Genomic DNA, 18,550 nt, shown 5'->3' with positions numbered 1-18,550 from the left:
TGGTCCCAACAGGAGTTGTCAGGTATCTCATCCCTGATATCGGAGCATCAATTGAATATTCTCCCGGGCTTGCACCCGGTAAAGCAGAAGAAGAGGCACTTTGGTCCTGGTAACGTAGACCCGGAGGAGCACTTGGCCAGGTTTGAGAATATGGCCATGCTGCATTGTTACACTGATCGAATCAAGTGTAAGGTATTTCTGACTACATTGGTGGATTCGGCTCAAAGATGGTTTGAGGGTTTAGCTCCTCAAAGTATTAGTTCTTTCAAAGACTTCCAAAAGGTGTTCTCACACCATTTCAGCAGCAGCAAATCCGGGTGGCTCAGGACCTCAGTACAAGCACCCGAGTTAGTATGATTAATTGTTTAAAAGTTAATATTCATGTGTTTGCCTGGTCCCAACAGGAGTTGACAGAGATCTCACCCCTGATATCGGAGCATCAATTGAATATTCTCCCGGGCTCGCACCCGGTAAAGAAGAAGAAGAGGCACTTTGGTCCTGAAAAGGACAACACGGACGACAAAAATGAAGAACCTCACGAGACAATGTTGCTTTTCAGTCGAGTTTTCATATGTAAATAATGTGTCTATGGTGTTGGATAACGCATCTGTGGCGTTGGAATTGAATTCGGCATAAAATTCTAATGTGACCAATGACACTCGAGTAGGTGCGCCGATAGCCGACACGGGCGAGAAAAATGAAAAATCTAACGAGAATGTTGTTTTTCGTCGAGCTTTCATAGGTAAATAATGTGTCTGTCTATGGTGTTGGATAACGCCTTTGTGGCATTGGAATTGAAATCGGCATAAAATCCTAATATGGCCAATGGCACACGAGCATGTGCGCCGATGGCCGACACGGGCGACAAGAACGAAAAAACTCACGAGACAATGTTGTTTCTCGTCGAGTTTTCATACGTAAATAATGTGTCTATGGTGTTGAATAACGTATCTGTGGCGTTGTAATTGAATTCAACATAAAATCCTAATGTGGCCAATGACAAGCGAGAAAGTGCGGCGATGGCCGACACGGGCGACAAAAATGAAGAATCTCACGAGACAATGTTGTTTTTCGTCGAGTTTTCATATGTAATAATGTTTCTATGGTGTTGGATAACGCATTTGTGGCGTTGGACTTGAATTCGGCATAAAATCCTAATGTGGCCAATGACACTCGAGCAGGTGCGCTGATGGCCGACACGAGCAACAAAACTTAAGAACTCACGAGACAATATTGATTTTCGTCGAGTTTTCATATATAAATAATGTTTCTATGGTGTTGGATAACGCATTTGTGGAGTTGTAGTTGAATTCGGCATAAAATACTAATGTGGCCAATGACACGCGATCAGGAGCGCCGTTGGCCGACACGGGCGACAAAAATGAAGAACCTCACGAGCAATGTTGTTTCTCGTCGAGTTTTCATATGTAAATAATGTGTCTCTGGTGTTGGATAATGCATTTGTGGCGTTGGAATTGAATTCGGCATAAAATCCTAAGCTGCCCGATGACACGCAAGCAGGTGCGCCGATGGCCGACACGGACGAAAAAAATTAAGAACTCACGAGACAATGTTGATTTTCGTCGAGTTTTCATATGTAAATAATGTGTCTATGGTGTTGGATAACGCATATGTGACGTTGGAATTGAATTCGACATTAAATCCTAATGTGGTCAATGACACTTGAGCAGATGCGCCGATGACCGACACGGGCGACAAAAATGAAGAACCTCACGAGACAATGTTGCTTTTCGTCGAGTTTTCATACGTAAATAATGTGTCTATGGTGTTGGATAACGCATCTGTGGCGTTGGAATTGAATTCGGCATAAAATCCTAATGTGGCCAATGACACTCGAGCAGGTACACCGATGGCCGACACGGGCGACAAAAATGACGAATCTCACGAGACAAAGTTGTTTTCCGTCGAGTACTCTAAAGCATTTACATATTTTCTCTCAAATATTACTTGTGTTCATCTAAAAACTTGCTGACTTTAGCATCGGAGTGGCCGCGCCGGACATCCCTCCGGTGCCCATTCACGAGTTACTTTCATGTTTGCAGGTGTCAATCCAAGCCATTATCTTCACTCAAATTCCCAAACACTATAAATTACTGATTTGATTCGTTGGAGCTACTTACCCGGCTCACCCACTTCAGCGAGTTCACATCAGATGTGATTCGTAGAGCTTCAATTTGAGTCTTGGATCAGCATTACAAGTAGGAAATGTTACGTTCAGATATAAACGACTATAATTTAATTGTACACATGCCGTAACTTAAATAGTGTTAAGTTTCACGTGCCTTTTGTCTTTTACCCAAAATAGTATGCGACAATTAATGCTTGGTGCACTACTATAAAACAATCATATTGCCCAATACATTTCTGAACTTATGATTTGCTGATTATTGAGTTTGACCATATTAGGAAAAAGAAGAGTTCAATCGATAATATGATTCAGTGAAGTCACATGATATTAAGTTAATTTTCAGCGAAGACTTCCTTGATAAGGTTTTCTGAAATATGTGAGAGGGGTCTTTTGATTAGGGGGATGTAGATGAGCCGAGCACTATCAAGCTCAAGCTCGATTCGAGCTTTATTTATTAGACTCGAACTCGACTCGTTTGAAAAATACTATGCTCGTGAGTAGCTCGAGCTCGGTTCATAATAAATTGAGCTCGGTTCATTAATAACTCGTTTATCATATTTATGATCTTAGCTCGAGCGTCATTAAGTGAACTCGTTTTCGAGCTCGTTAAACAAACTCATTTTTTATTTCTTCTAACAAACTCGTTTTAAAGCTCATCGAGTATTTTTATTCAAGGCCAACTAAGATATGAAGAATTAAGGGATATGTTTTTCATTTATTGCATTTCAATATCCCGCATTTCTCTAAAATAGGAATGTGTGATAAAAACTCATGGCTCAACAAGCTAGCACTAAAAAAGTACATGATCACGAGCTTAAAAACTGAACATCCTAAAGCTCGAGCTCGGTGCAATAAAATTTTCGAGCTCGGCTCGATAATCTTAACGAATGATCTCTAACGAGGTTTTTTCTGAGTCGAGTTCTGAGTAGCTTGCGAGCGATTTGATTCGTTTACGTCCCAACTTCTGATATTCTTTTGCTGATTTTACGTATTAGCTGAATTCCAACAAGTGTATTTTCCTGTTTTGCAGCATATCACCAAAACTTATAATTATCGGGAAAAAAAATAAGAACATGATGTCATTTTTAACAATATAGTAAAAATATATGCATCTATATATTCAATTAAAATATTAAATAATACATTTATTTGATACATTTAGCTTGCAATAAGATGTTCAATTGATCGATCATTTCGGCGTGATCGAATTATTAAAAAACTAAACCAATTAAATTTTATTTGGTTAAATCTAACTTGCCATTTACCAAATCAAACCAATCGAATATACATATAAATCTACTTCAAAATATACATATACACATTAACCAGAATAACTAATTTTTTTTAAAGATAGAATACAACTAAATTAACTAAAACTGTAATATGCGTAAAATCCATGCAATAATTCAAATCTTTTGAAATTTATTATCCAAATTATTTGAATAACTAATGTACGTTGTCCAATTAAATAGAGATGCGTTCCATCTTTTGCTCTTACTTAACAGACTAACAGTCAATTCTGGAATATATTTTTGTTCTGTGCAGATCTATCAATGTTAATATGGTAGAAAAATAGAAATTGCAGTGAAATGGAAAATTGTTTATTGTAAGTCAATGCTCGAAAGAAAGTACCGGAAGGAGACGTGCTGAGCTTCAAAAAGTCAAACACTCATTTTTCAACTTTCCCTAGTACCCACGAATCAAAACTCCATTGTTCTTGATCTTTGAAGAGTTCATTCTGTTGTGTTCTTTTCTCAAGAATCCGAACTTTAACTTTGCCTGCTCTTCAATCGGAAGCGAGCCAATTACTTCACACTACAGTGCAGTTTCTCTCGAGTTCTTACGGTTCCTTTCCGAGTGATCGGCTCTGTTTTTTATATCCTAAGATTTCAACTTTATGGTTTATTTGTAAACCCTTTACTCTGTGTGATTTCTGTACCCAAATTCTTGATCTTTGGAAGCATATTATTTATTGATTGAATTCATCCGTCCCGTTCAAAGCATATTATTTATTGCAAACAATATGGGTTTCCTTTCTTGAACACGACATTTGTCCCCATAGAAATTCAATTATTCATGTAAGATTCATTTATTTACAAAGAATAAAATTTGTTTTTCTTGGGATGGAATAACTAAAGACTCGTTCTTGATTTGGTTTCCCGCGAACAATGAAGCTTCTAGTGCGCGTAATCGAAGCAAGAAACCTACCGGCAATGGATCCAAACGGGTTCAGTGATCCGTATGTGAAAATACAGTTAGGGAGGCAGAGGTACAGGAGCAAAGTTATCAAGAAATGCTTGAACCCTTCATGGTGTGAGGAATTTTATTTTAAAGTCGATGATTTGAAAGAAGAGCTTCTTATATCTGTTTTTGATGAAGACATGTTCTTCAATGATGATTTTATTGGGGAGGTCAAGGTGCCCGTTTCTTGGGTTTTTGAAGCCAAGGACAAGTCCCTTGGCACTATTTGGTTCTCCTTGCAGCCTAAGGATAGAAAGGCCAAAAACAAAGATTGTGGTATGGATTTAACTTAATGTTTTTTTCTCTAATGGGCATTGTTGATTATGTACTTTGAGATCACCGGTGATGAAATTTCGTATTTTGAGTTATGATGCTAAAATAGTTGTTCAAGTTAGGATATGTTTGGTTGAATAATAGGTCAATGGAGAGTTTGATATGTTGAGTGATAGATTAGTTTACTTTCCAGCTTTTCTTTATTTATGATGGATGATGGAGTGATTTTTCATAAATAAAATGATGGGATGTTTAGTAGAAGTCCTGATTTAGTTCATCAGCTGATAATTGACAAGTGCTCTATTCTCATATATAGGTGAAATTCTACTCACGGTGTGTTTGTCAAATAATAACTCATTATTGGATGTGCCACAATTCAGCGATTCTGTAAACTTAAACTCGCCAAGAAAGTCTGTAGATTCTCTAGGCTCGCCAAGGAAGTCTTCTTCTCTAAGACCATCTTCTCCTATGAGGGTAGAAGATTCGGTCCCGTCTAGAGAGGAAAAATTATATCAAACAACATTAGCTGGTCGAATTGTTCAAATGTTTAATAAAAATGTGGACTCAATGCCTGTTGCTACTGCTGATGCAACTGATGCAGCAGAGTTAACCCAAGGTGTGGATTCCGTGGTGTTGGAGGACAAGTCGCCGGAAGAAAAATCCTCATCAGTTGATTTTGAAGAATTGATGAAAAGTATGGAGATGAGGGACCGAGGAGGCGAAGTTCCAAGTAGCTTATCTGGAGGGATAGTTGTGGACCAACTCTATGGAATAAGGCCACAGGAGCTGAACTCAATACTCTTTTCGCCTGATTCAAACTTTTTGAAGTCTTCATTGGACTTACAAGGTTCTACTGATTTGTTGATAGGACCCTGGAAATTTGAGAATGAAGGTGAAAGCCTTAAAAGAGTGGTTTCCTATACTAAAGCTCCGAGTAAATTGATTAAAGCTTTAAAAGCTATAGAGGAGCAAACATATTTGAAAGCTGACTCAAAGACATTTGCTGTTTTAGCCTCTGTAAGCACTCCAGATGCTCCATATGGGAAAACTTTTAGGGCAGAAGTGCTTTACTGTATTGCTCCAGGGCCAGACCAACCATCCGGGGAGCAGTCATCTCGGCTGGTAATTTCTTGGCGGGTTAACTTTTTGCAAAGCACTATGATGAAAGGCATGATTGAAGGGGGAGCGAGACAAGGCATAAAGGACAGCTTTGACCAGTATCAGAAGTTGCTCTCCCAGAATGTAAAGCCGGTTGACATTAAAGATATCGGGTCCGAGAAAGATCAACTTTTGGCAACTCTTCAGGCTGAGAGCCAGTCCGACTGGAAATTGGCGGTTCAGTATTTTGTGAATTTCAGAGTGTTCTCGACTATTTTTATAGGGTTATATGTTATTGTGCATATATGGCTGGCCATGCCTAGCACAATTCAGGGTCTTGAGTTTATTGGTTTGGACTTGCCTGATTCCAGTTGGTGAATTGTTTGTGTCTGGGATACTAATTCTGCAAGGCAAACAAGCGCTAGAGTTGATGTCTCGATTTATGCAGGCAAGATTGCAAAAAGGTATTCAAATAGAATTATTCATAATTGTGTAGTTTCTGGGTTAATGACAACCTATCTAACGATGCAAATTTTACCCCTTTCCATTACTATGTTGAAGGCACAGATCATGGACTCAAAGCACAAGGGAACGGTTGGTTGCTCACGGTTGCCTTAATTGAAGGAAGCAGTTTTGCAGCTGTTGACTCAAGTGGGTTCTCGGATCCTTATGTGGTATTCACTTGCAATGGGAAAACGAGAACCAGCTCTATCAAGTTCCAGAAATCTGACCCTCTTTGGAACGGTAAATTTAGGATCTTTTTGTTCTATTGGTTGCTAATTGTGTGGTGTGTTTCTTTCTAAGATTGTGATGTAGTTTATTACTATTTTGTGGTTATGTTTTGTGTTCAATTTCCACTGAGATCCATGTCTCATGCAGAAATTTTTGAATTTGATGCAATGGATGAGCCTCCATCTGTGTTGGATATGGAAGTTTTCGATTTTGATGGGCCCTTCGATGAAGCTATATCACTTGGGCGCACTCAGATTAATTTCTTGAAATCTAGTATTTCAGATTTATCTGATGTATGGATCACTCTTCAAGGAAAGTTAGCTCAAGCATGCCAGTCAAAGTTGCATTTAAGAATTTTCTTGAATGATACAAGGGGTAGCAATGTCGTGAAAGATTACATAACTAAGATGGAAAAGGAGGTCGGAAAAAAGGTAAAATTCTCTGTCTTATGGATTCACTTCACGGTCAAATTACACTTTTAGTTTTCTCGTTAATCGATGCTTGAATTGTTTGCAGATAAGAGTTCGTTCTCCTCAAACAAATTCAGCATTTCAAAAGCTTTTCGTACTTCCACCTGAGGAGTTTCTCATCAATGACTTTGCTTGCCACTTGAAACGGAAAATGCCTCTCCAGGTATATTTTTCGGCAACTATTAGCTATCAAAGAATATATTGTGAAATTTAGACTTGATATTAATAATTTATGACGCATCTTTTGTATAATTCCAATGTGTTTTATTCCCGTGTTGTGTTGTAAATGTTGGCCTTTATGATTGAAATACAAGGATCTTATATTGTCTTGTGTTGTGTTTCATTGCATCTTCTTCTTCTTCTTCTTTTTTTATCATTGGACACTAGCCCATAAGCCAAATCATTTAAGTTGGAATTAGCAAATCCGACTCCCACTTTTATGCGTTTACACAATTTATGTAATTGTTAATGATTTATTGATATGATGGCAGGGCCGTCTCTTCCTGTCGCCAAGAATTATCGGGTTCCACGCCGATCTATTTGGTCGGAAAACCAAGTTTTACTTTCTCTGGGAAGATATAGAAGATATTCAAGTTATACCTCCAACTTTGTCATCAATGGGAAGTCCAATCATCATCATGACACTAAGGCCCGGAAAAGGTTTTGATGCACGGCATGGAGCGAGGACACAGGATTCAGAAGGCAGACTGAATTTTCATTTTCACTCATTCGTATCTTTCAATATTGCTCACAGGTAATAATCATGATTCTGTTAAGTCTCCCTTCTTTCCTGGATGGCTTATCTGCCGCGTGTTAGAATGATTTTGCTCACGATTTTGTACATTTTCTACGTATTCATAATTTTTCCCAGTTTCTTTTTCTAAAAGAAAACTTGTGAATACTGTTCAGAACAATCATGGTACTCTGGAGGGCAAGAGCCTTGACTCCTGCACAGAAGGTTGAAATGGTTGAGGAAGAGTCCAATTCTAATAGTGAAGAAACTGCTGTAGAGGACTACTCCATAGCCAAAAAGGTCCAAGCTGCAGAGAAACTCGAGGCTCAAAATCTTCAAGCGGGAGATGATGAAAATGAATTAAGACCCCTTCAAACTGAGGAGAGCGGATCTTTTATTGGAATCGAGGATGTTAACATGTCTATGGCTTATTCTTCAATCCTATCTCTTCCTGTGAGTGTTGAACCTTTTGCACCACCATTTATTTACGTTTTTGTTTAGATCAGATCGATTTTATCTGCTCTGAGATTTTGATTCTCCATGGCATCCATATTTGCTTCGTGTGTATGTTGAGATGTTAAAAGTTTTCATTCATTACTTCCAGACTAGTTTCTTTATGGAGTTGTTCAGAGGGGGTGAAATTGATCAGAACGTCATGGAACGAGCCGGATGCCTCAACTACTCTCACACACCCTGGGAATCTGAAAATTCGGATGTTTATCAGAGACAACTATATTACAAATTCGATAAACATGTATCCCGTTACAGAGGAGAAGTGACCAGCACTCAGCAAAAGTCTACGCTTCCCGATAGAAATGGTTGGCTTATAGAAGAGGTCATGACTCTCCACGGGGTTCCTCTAGGCGACTATTTCACAGTAAGAGCATTGCTGACCAACTACATTAAATATCTATGGCTCGAGTCTTGACTAGTAGTATTTATGTTTTTTTATGACGAAAAACAAACAGGTGTGGATCTAGCAAAGGCCAAGTGTAAATTTTGAGATTTTATCAGTAGTTTTTTTCTGAAAAATTCTACTTTCCTCCCCTCATGAACACCGGTCTAGTTCCCCTAGTACAAAATCATGGCTCTGTCCTGATGCAAGATTCCTTTTACTGATAACGCGTGGTGGTTTTTATGCAGCTTCATTTAAGGTATCAAGTCGAAGATTTACCTTCAAGGTCCGTAGGATGCAATGTCCAAGTATACATTGGAATCGCGTGGTTGAGATACACAATATATCAAAAGAGAATCACAAAAAACATCCTATCTAATTTGCAGGATCGCCTGAAAATCATGTTCAGCGTCCTGGAGAAGGAATACATTTCAGGGGCATAGATTGCTGATTGGAAAGAACAAATCTTTCTTGTATTCTGTGGAGAGGAGCGATTGCCCCTAAATCTGACATAAGTTGGACGAAGCTCGGTTACGAAATACACGTTATTGACAAGCCTGGTGCAGATGGGATATCATTCCATGTCTGTAACTCTTGTTTATTGCACAGTTATGATTTTTATATATGTGAAAGTGTATGCAACCAGCTTTGAGGGCACATGTTAGTTGGAAAAATGTAACTGGATCCATTTTTTGGGGTCTTAGAAAATGGTATACTGCTTCTTCTGTAAATGTTAAATTTGCTGTAGATGATCCATGGACAGTGGATATAATTAATGTGTTGCTTTGTTTTTTTTCCCCTTTTTCGGGATCACGAAGTTATTCAAACATAATTTGTTTGAGCTCGAAGATAACATAACTTGTGGTCAATGGTTTATACTTCATCTGACACTTCATTTGAGACATGAAAAAACTTATGGCCAAGTACACCGGAAACAAAGGGGATTTATAATCTACGGGTTTCATCGTAAGAACGGCGAGACAGAAGGGTTGCTCATTATTTGAGTGAGTTGTCTGGTTCGAATGATAGATGGCAAGAATAGATTTTGTAATATTCTGTAAATGATAATTATATCATTTTCTCATAATTTTTTAAAAATATATCATTTTATTTAATTTTTAAAAAAATTTGAGTTGGAATATTTCTTGAACTAAAAATAAAATATTATTGTCCGACCACCAACGGCCCTGAGTTTTTGGATTGATAATTGATTGTACGAGAAATGAAGACTAGAAAAAGATACGGTTTAATGAGGGCCAACATGGGTATCTTGGATGAGCCCACGAATGGGTTAGTCCATTGTACTCACAGGCCCACACCACCAATTTTCCCATTAAAATTCCTGATTGGAAATGCGGTGGCAACCAACAAATCATGCAAAGTCTCATTTTTCTAAATAATATTCCATTTCATGATTTAAATATTATTCTACATAAATATTTTTGAATTAATAAATTAAAATACAAAGCACTCTCTCTTTGCTATCCAAATTCATTGAAATAATATTTCAAGATGGGGTGAGGGGGGTCACGAGCTCACAATATGTATCTTGTTGAAGAAGTAGGAATATCATATCTTTATCTTATAAATATATTATATACAAAAAATCATGATAAATTTTTTCTAAGATGTGAGGAAAAAGCATATCTTTATCTGGTAGATATATCAATAAATATGTTATTTAAGAGAAACTTTAATAGATAAAACCATGTGGAGAACATCTAAATGATCAAATGTTTCACTGTAAAAAATTATAGTGGGTGGTAACAGTATAATTTCATTTTAAAACTATACGACAGCTTAAGTGTCGCGTTTCTATTGCTCTCCTAGCAGAGTCAATTATTTCACGCCAACAATCTAATTCATAATAATTGCACTCATTGCAATTCATAATAATTGAACACATGACATTGACTCTAATATCAATTTTAATATTGAAAACTAATCACTCTATTGAATGCTATAAAATTTTTAAATTTTGTCTATTGGGTGGTATAAATTTTTTGAGTTTATAACCAACTTTTTTATTAGTTTAATTTTTTTTGGAACAAAATATTAAGAAATTTCAATAAAAGAAATAATATATTATTATATTTTAAAGAATAACGTTTATATACAACTAATAGTAAAGCATGTGTTGCACGTGGACGTAACAAACTTGAGTATACTATGAATATTCGTCGTAAATATATAAATCAAAGTAGACACATAATTTTTTCGCAAATTATTCAATAAAAAATGTTGTTTCACAGTTTATCTATCATTTCAAACAACCATAACTTAATTTTTCTAATTATTTGATTTTTGAATTATTCAATATCATTTTCGTATTTTTTAAAATTTTATTTTATTTTTCCTACTTATTTGTTTGATTAAATTCAACAATCACATCATTATATCTGATTTTCATGTTTCTTTTTCATCATCAGATTTGATATTGATTAATATCTTTAATACTTGCCTTGTTCTTTAATAATCTAAGGTTCTCTTTATGTAACATATATTTTCTTTGTAAATTAACTAAATTCATACTTAAATAAGTTTTCAGCTCTATCCTTTTGACACATACAAACAATTTACGATAATAAAAAAATTTCAGTCCGATAATATGCTCACACAATTCTCATTTATTTCATGTCTCAATGTATTTATATTCCACAAAAGAACATGTTATTTTCATATTTTATTCTTTCACAAGACAAATGACAAACATTACAACATCAAAATTCGTCTATGTTACATTATATTTTAGGTTGTGCATCATTCTAAATCAAATAATAGTGATTTAAGTTTTTCTTCAAATGTGTTGGATAATTATATCTCAAAATAATAAAAATTTGAATGAATAATTAATAATTCATCCTAAATGAAACAGACGAATCGTGCAACATCCCGAAAATTTGAAGATACACTTGAATCACATGCATGCAAGTTATCAGATTTCTTACGTATTTTAGTTTTAGTTGCATGAAGTGATTGTGTTTTAAAGATTACTCGAGACGCGATTGAGGAACGGAGACCAGGAGACCTTAAATGGAAAATATTTTTATTAAAGCACTATTTTTAATTATTTAATATGTGGTATATTTTAAATAGTATTTTAGAAAATGATGATTTTTGAGGATATTTTTACGCGCTCAGTCGTATTTCAAACCGGTATTCGATTTTTGACAAAAATAGAGACTTTTTGGAGGCTCGGATAAAATTTTCGAAAAGTATCATAAACAAAATAATTTAATTACTATCTAATGGGCCTAATGGACCTATTATACTAGGTTATTTAGCATAAATCTTTTCCATGGTATTTTATATTAAAACTAGTATTTGAAAACCCTCAACTCCTACATAAAACACACGTCTCACCCTATAAGAGCACTAGGACTCCTCCTTCAGCCAAGCAACACACACACACACACATTTAAGGCAGCACTTCATGTGAGTTTTGAAGGAAAAATTCAGCAAACTTCTTCCCCTGTCTCTCCGCCGACGTCCCTCGAATCAAGGATTGAATTTCTTGCGTGAAATACTCAAAGGCACACATTAATCTTCTTTCACTCATCTTTTACATCATATTATATGTTTTGATAATGAAAAACATGATAAACTTGTATATATTTGTTTTTATGGCATAACATGAATAAAACTAGAGTTTTCATCTTTTAAAACTCTTGCTTACGATGTACAAAGGACCTACTATGGTAGGGTTACTAGAAGAGACGTTTTTTCACATGTTTAAGGGTCCTTAGATGCATGTTTAAGGGCTGGACATGATAGGGTGTCATGATGAACGAAAAATAGGGTTTTCATGGGATTAGGGTTTGGAACTTGGCTTCTTAGGAGGACACGGCTCTTAGCGGATGTAGGGAAATGTTCAAGGGTCTTGAGAGAGGCTAGGAAAGTACCTAGGCTGATCGAGGGAGGGCTGATTTGAAGAAAAAAGGGTTGGCACAACATCCTTCGGCGCGCACCATGAAGAAAGCGCGGGTTGAGTGCTAGTATTATAGGGGCTGTAGAGGTTGGTCCAGTAGAGTCCTAAGGCTTCGATATAGCTCCTAGGATGGTCAGCTAGGGTTTGGTTGGGTCGGCCTTCGGCTAGGGTCGAAGGAATTAATGGTTGGACCAAGCTAGGGTTTGAACATGGACGATAAAAATTCAGTAGGCTTCCTAGGCTTGATCAAGGGTCTTAGATGATTGTATTTGGGTTGCATAGGGTATGGTTAGGTGTTTTCGACCAGAGACCTTAAATGGAAAATATTTTTATTAAAGCACTATTTTTAATTATTTAATATGTGGTATATTTTAAATAGTATTTTAGAAAATGATGATTTTTGAGGTGTTTTTACGTGCCCAGTCGTATTTCAAACCGGTATTCGATTTTTGACAAAAACAGAGACTTTTTGGAGGCTCGGATAAAATTTTAGAAAAGTATCATAAAAAAAATATTTTAATTACTATCTAATAGGCCTAATGGACCTATTATACTAGGTTATTTAGCCTAAACCTTTTCCATGGTATTTTATATTAAAACTAGTATTTGAAAACCCTCAACTCCTACATAGAGCACTAGGACTCCTCCTTCAGCCAAGCAACACACACACATACACACACACACACACACATTTAAGGCAGCACTTCACGTGAGTTTTGAAGGAAAAATTCAGCAAACTTCTTCCCCTGTCTCTCCGCCGACGTCCCTCGAATCAATGATTGAATTTCGTGCGTGAAATAATCTAAGGCACACCTTAATCTTCTTTCACTCATCTTTTACATCATATTATATGTTTTGATAATGAAAAACATAATAAACTTTGTATATATTTTTTTATTGGCATAACATGAACAAAACTAGAGTTTTCATCTTTTAAAACTCTTGCTTACGATATACAAAGGACCTACTATGGTAGGGTTACTAGAATGGACGTTTTTTCACATGTTTAAGGGTCCTTAGGTGCATGTTTAAGGGCTGGACATGATAGGGTGTCATGATGAACGAAAAATAGGGTTTTCATGGGATTAGGGTTTGGAACTTTGCTTCTTAGGAGGACACGGCTCTTAGCGGATGTAGGGAAATGTTCAAGGGTCTTGAGAGAGGCTAGGAAAGTACCTAGGCTGATCGAGGGAGGGCTGATTCGAAGAAAAAATGGATGGCACAACATCCTTCGGCGCGCACCATGAAGAAAGCGCGGGTTGAGTGCTGGTATTATAGGGGCTGTAGAGGTTGGTCCAGTAGAGTCCTAAGGCTTCGATATAGCTCCTAGGATGGTCATCTAGGGTTTGGTTGGGTCGGCCTTCGGCTAGGGTCGAAGGAATTAATGGTTGGACCAAGCTAGGGTTTGAACATGGACGATAAAAATTCAGTAGGCTTCCTAGGCTTGATCAAGGGTCTTAAATGGTTGTATTTGGATTGCATAGGGTATGGTTAGGTGTTTTCGAGTCGATTCAGATTAAAATAGGGATGTACGTATAAGTTTTAAAACGATTTGGAAAATTAGTCGAGGAGCTTAAGAGTACGTCTAAGAAATATTTATGAGTGTATTTTAAGGTGTTATGTTATGTTTGGATGGATTTTGGTCGTCGTTTTAAGGTCTGAGGATAAAATGGGATAGTTAGGGTTTCAGGGGCAAAACGTTTATTTTACATCTGAAAAATATTAAACGTCCTGACAATGCCCTAAATTCTGTAATGAATGTTAAAATGTTTATGGAATTTTATTATGAAACGTTAATGCTTAAAAGACATGTTGTATGCTTGGTTTAAAAGAAAAATGATATATATATATATATATTTGCATGAATTTTTATAAGTGGTGAAAATAATGAAAATTTGAAGGGGGTGACTTGATTGTGACATAAGGATATGATTGGAGATATCGTGAGGGAAAGGCCCCAGAGAGAGCCTGTTATGGGAAAAGGCACCAGACGGAGCCTGGATGCGGGAAAAGGCTCCAGAAGGAGCCCATTTAAAAGGAGAAGACCCTATAGAGAGCCCGAAGATCATATTTTCATCGAGATGATATGATGATATGTAAGGCCAATGCTCAGTTGGCGGGTGAGAGTGTCGCTGATGTCCCCGTCGCCTGATACCATGGTTATATGTAGATGGATCCATCGACCTACAGCTGAAATGAAGTAACAATTAATGATTTGAATTCAATAAAAGGAAAACGTATACGTATATGATGAAAGAAAATGTTTAAAGTTATGCATAGTTCATGAAAAGATATTTTTAGTAAAAGTATTTTATTGATGCATGTGATTGCATATGTATTACTTGTTATCATGATTAAGGTTTGCTAAGTCATTAGATTCACTAGGTGTGATCGATGTAGATGAGCATGATTTTCATAGAGGACTTGATGGTTGAACTAGCTGGACTGATGATGTACATAGCTCGAGTACATTTGCTAGTTTCCGCATTACGTTTATGATTTAAGTTTACTTTAAAGATTTTATGGCTTATTATGATTTCAAGAGATTTTTGAGGGATTAAGATGTTTATGCTTTATTTTGAAGAATGTTAAATTTAAGTTTGGTTAAAATTTACGATTTCATGTTTTAAATTGTGTTTTTTGGGTTTTCAAACATTGAGTTGGTTGGTTTATTTTTAAATGATGCAAAATATTTATATATATGTGTATGTGTTCGGCCGAACGCTTAAGAAAGAAAAAAAATTCTAGTACATTTTAAAGAAAAACGAGTAGTGAACGTTTCAAATCGATTATTTAAAATCAGATCATACAAGTCCATCTTATTATGTTTAAATACGAATAATAAAGGGTGAGAAAGATGAACACATACCTATATATCAAATATAAAATGTAAATTAAATTTTTTAATTGTATAGTGTTGGAACATTTCATGTTCGCAATCTTGATTTTGATTTTAACAAAACCATTATTTTGTTTCTAATGATTTCTTAGTGCGCAGGAAGCTGGAACTAACCAGACTTCGAACTGATCAGTTATTGAGCCAAAACTGAAGCTATCGAGACGTAAACTGAAAACGCCAACTGATCGACCAAACTGAATCAGCTCAACTGATTTATCAAAAAACAGTTCAACTGATTGTCCAACTGATAGGTGGTTCGGCAGAAGATCTTCAGAAGCCCGTCCAGCTGATGAAGAATTCAACTGACTGAAAACCCAGCTGACCAGTTCAACTGACGAGTCAATTAATTTCACCAGCCCAATTGAAGATCAGTTAGGAGCATCAGTTAATAATCAATCAGTTGCAGATCAAGACATGCTTATCAAAATGAATTTCAGCTACGCACAAAGATACAAAAGCATATGTACGATCAAAGATACAATAATGGACGTTGCAACAAAGATTAGAGCCGAGAGATTTCTGGAGGCATGTCAGAAAAGTCGAGAAATATATATCAAGGAATACATTCAAGCTGCAATGATCAAATGTGATGAGTCTTGGAGTACGGTCTCAACGTCTCTATAAATACAAGCTCAAGACCATCAGCAAATAAAAGGAACATACAAGAGTGTGTGAAGATACAAAGAAAAAAGGCACGCTTATTTGCTTATCAACTTTCAAGAATTAATCAGCCCAGAAGGAATTCTCAAGTCATATCAGCTTAGTTTCGAAACTTACTTCCCTCAGTGTGTGAAAACACCTTCGTGGTGCATTCCTTGTTCAGTTGTCATACACGCACACACACCACCACTCAAATACAGTCTTGCACAAAGACATTAAACTTGTGTATGTAGTCTTTTACACATAGACGTTAAAGAAGTGTTGACTGGAAGGTGCTACCTTCAGTCTAGGCTAGGAGTTCAAATTAAGCAGTAGTGTAAGTCCTAAGCTGAGTGAGTTTGTACAAAGAGTTATATAGATCAAAGTCTTCTAGTGAATTCGTAATCGAGGTGGTAGAAGGGGCGACGTAGGAGCATTTGAAATCTTCGAACATCCATAAACATATCTTGACTTAACTGATTAACTGTTGTTTTTAAACTGATTTGATCAGTAAAAGCTTCCGTCGATTCAGTTTTTTACCATAACTGAACTGATATGTGTTGTGATTCATGCTTTTCAGTTATTCAGTTTTACATAAGTTAAAATGCTTTCAAATATAACAGTTTTCTTAACGAATGATTACTTCGAGTTTCTTCCGCTTGTTATTTAAAACCAAACTTGATTTAATTAATCGGTGTTAACATTCTTAGAACACGAGCTATTGCAGCTGTTGGAGAATATTTTGTTTGAGGTACCTCAAGGTGCCCAGCAAACGATCCTTCATATAGTTTTATTTTTAAAAATGACATCACTTCGACGTTATAGCCCAATTATTCATGAGTATGAACTTTTATTTACAATAATGTTTGAAAACAAAATGAGAGGAAAAAAAAGGAAAGAATGAAGAAAATTAAGAATCAAGAAATAACTATATTTTTATTTTTTAAAATACATTACATTTTCTCAATATTTTAATCGAATCAATGATATTAAATAATCTATCAATTAGCAATTCAATAAAGTCAAAACATGGAAAAACCATAAGAGTCGTATATAATTTCTTTAAATAATATCAACATAACACAACAATAATTGAAAATAAATCGAACAATTTTACATATACAATCTCCGGGGAAAATAATTTTAACATATGTTATATAAAGTTTAATTGTTCGGAAAAAAATTGAAGAAACAATACAATATCGCGTTGAGGAATCATTATTGGTTGATAAAAAAAATCGATTCAAATTATCTGAATCATAATATGAAATTATTATAAAATGAAAAAAACATTATCAAATATATCTACGTTATAAAAATAATTAGAAAAGAACATGCATTGTAGTTGCATAAAAAAACTAAGAAAATTTTTATTGATAAAATATCACATATCGAAATGAAATTAAAATACTGATTTTAAAAAAAAAAGTTATTGTAATTACATGTGTTAATTAAAAATTTTATGAAATGAAATAATATAAATCATTATAATCCGATAATTACGGAAATTGAAAAATTTTTAATAAATAATTTACCTTGAATATGTTTTAATTTAAATGACATTATATTTCAATTGACTCAAATATAAATGACAATATAAGAGATTGAATTCCTGAACATTTTTTAAAAAAATACACAAACTAAAATAACTAGAAGACATATATATGGATAAAATTATTATTGATGACAAATATAACAAAATTTAATGCATATGAATCCAACTTCATGATTCTATTTTTGTATGGAAAATTTAAATTTATCTTTATTAATAAAAAAATTTATGTATCCAACAAATAAAAAGTAGATGGATAAAAACTGAATGACACACATTAATTATACATAGATCAATCAAAGCAATGCATATTAGATTAACACTAATATAATTTCGTCTATTTTGATTGTTTTGAGAAATCGAAGTATATTAACTCATTTGTCTCAAAAAAATGTGATCTTCAAGCGAAAATAAAAATAATGATCATTGTTTACAAAAATTTATTTAAGTTAAAGCTGTAAATTGAAACTATATACTATTTAAATGTGACAGTTTTTTAAAATATAACCGAAGTAGGAAAACTTCCAAGTCTCCAAAGCAACATATATAATAAAGAAATTAAACATCGAGGTTCGAAATGTAATTACGAAATTAAATCATCCAACCAAAAGTGAAAAAAGAAGAAAATTCAAATTTTAATATTCGACAAATATAACAATTATAAAAGTACGATATACCAGTAAAAATAATACTTGTAAGTAGATCGACTCATCATGTTCCATTGAAATATAATCTATATAAGAAAAATATTTGTCATTCGTTGTTTATTAGTCAAATCCCAAAAACGTTTAGATTGAAATATGACTTTCAAATATTAAGTTTTGAATTAGTGGATGCTGTCGAAGAGAATAGCGATATCAAGATTGAATCTCGGTGTATGTAACTCCCGAACTAAACTGCCCAACCAAAACCAAATAAAGAAGAAATGTCAAAGTTAAATA

General features: G+C 35.1%; 1 protein-coding gene and 1 long non-coding RNA gene across 2 annotated transcripts; one reads left to right on the top strand and one right to left on the bottom strand.

Moving 5' to 3' along the window:
- Positions 1–553: 553 nt before the first annotated feature.
- On the bottom strand, positions 554–1,654 carry LOC142537945 (uncharacterized). The gene is made up of 3 exons (XR_012818612.1): positions 1,570–1,654; positions 1,029–1,186; positions 554–658 (listed from the first exon to the last, which is right to left on the bottom strand). It is a non-coding gene; the product is annotated as an uncharacterized LOC142537945 (long non-coding RNA).
- A 2,005-nt stretch (positions 1,655–3,659) lies between these two features.
- LOC142532578 (C2 and GRAM domain-containing protein At1g03370-like) lies at positions 3,660–9,358 on the top strand. The gene is given in 10 exon segments (XM_075638884.1): positions 3,660–4,666; positions 4,980–6,130; positions 6,132–6,225; positions 6,323–6,505; positions 6,641–6,924; positions 7,010–7,126; positions 7,455–7,717; positions 7,873–8,149; positions 8,301–8,573; positions 8,840–9,358. Coding segments are annotated over 10 exon segments (3,186 nt in total). The 5' UTR covers positions 3,660–4,317; the 3' UTR covers positions 9,035–9,358.
- Positions 9,359–18,550: the final 9,192 nt, after the last annotated feature.

This window comes from Primulina tabacum, chromosome 2 (genome assembly GCF_025594145.1).
Source record: "Primulina tabacum isolate GXHZ01 chromosome 2, ASM2559414v2, whole genome shotgun sequence".
Lineage (NCBI taxonomy): Eukaryota > Viridiplantae > Streptophyta > Magnoliopsida > Lamiales > Gesneriaceae > Primulina > Primulina tabacum.
The sequence above is the reverse complement of the archived record's forward strand: the minus strand, read 5'-3'. Positions and strand labels throughout refer to the sequence as shown.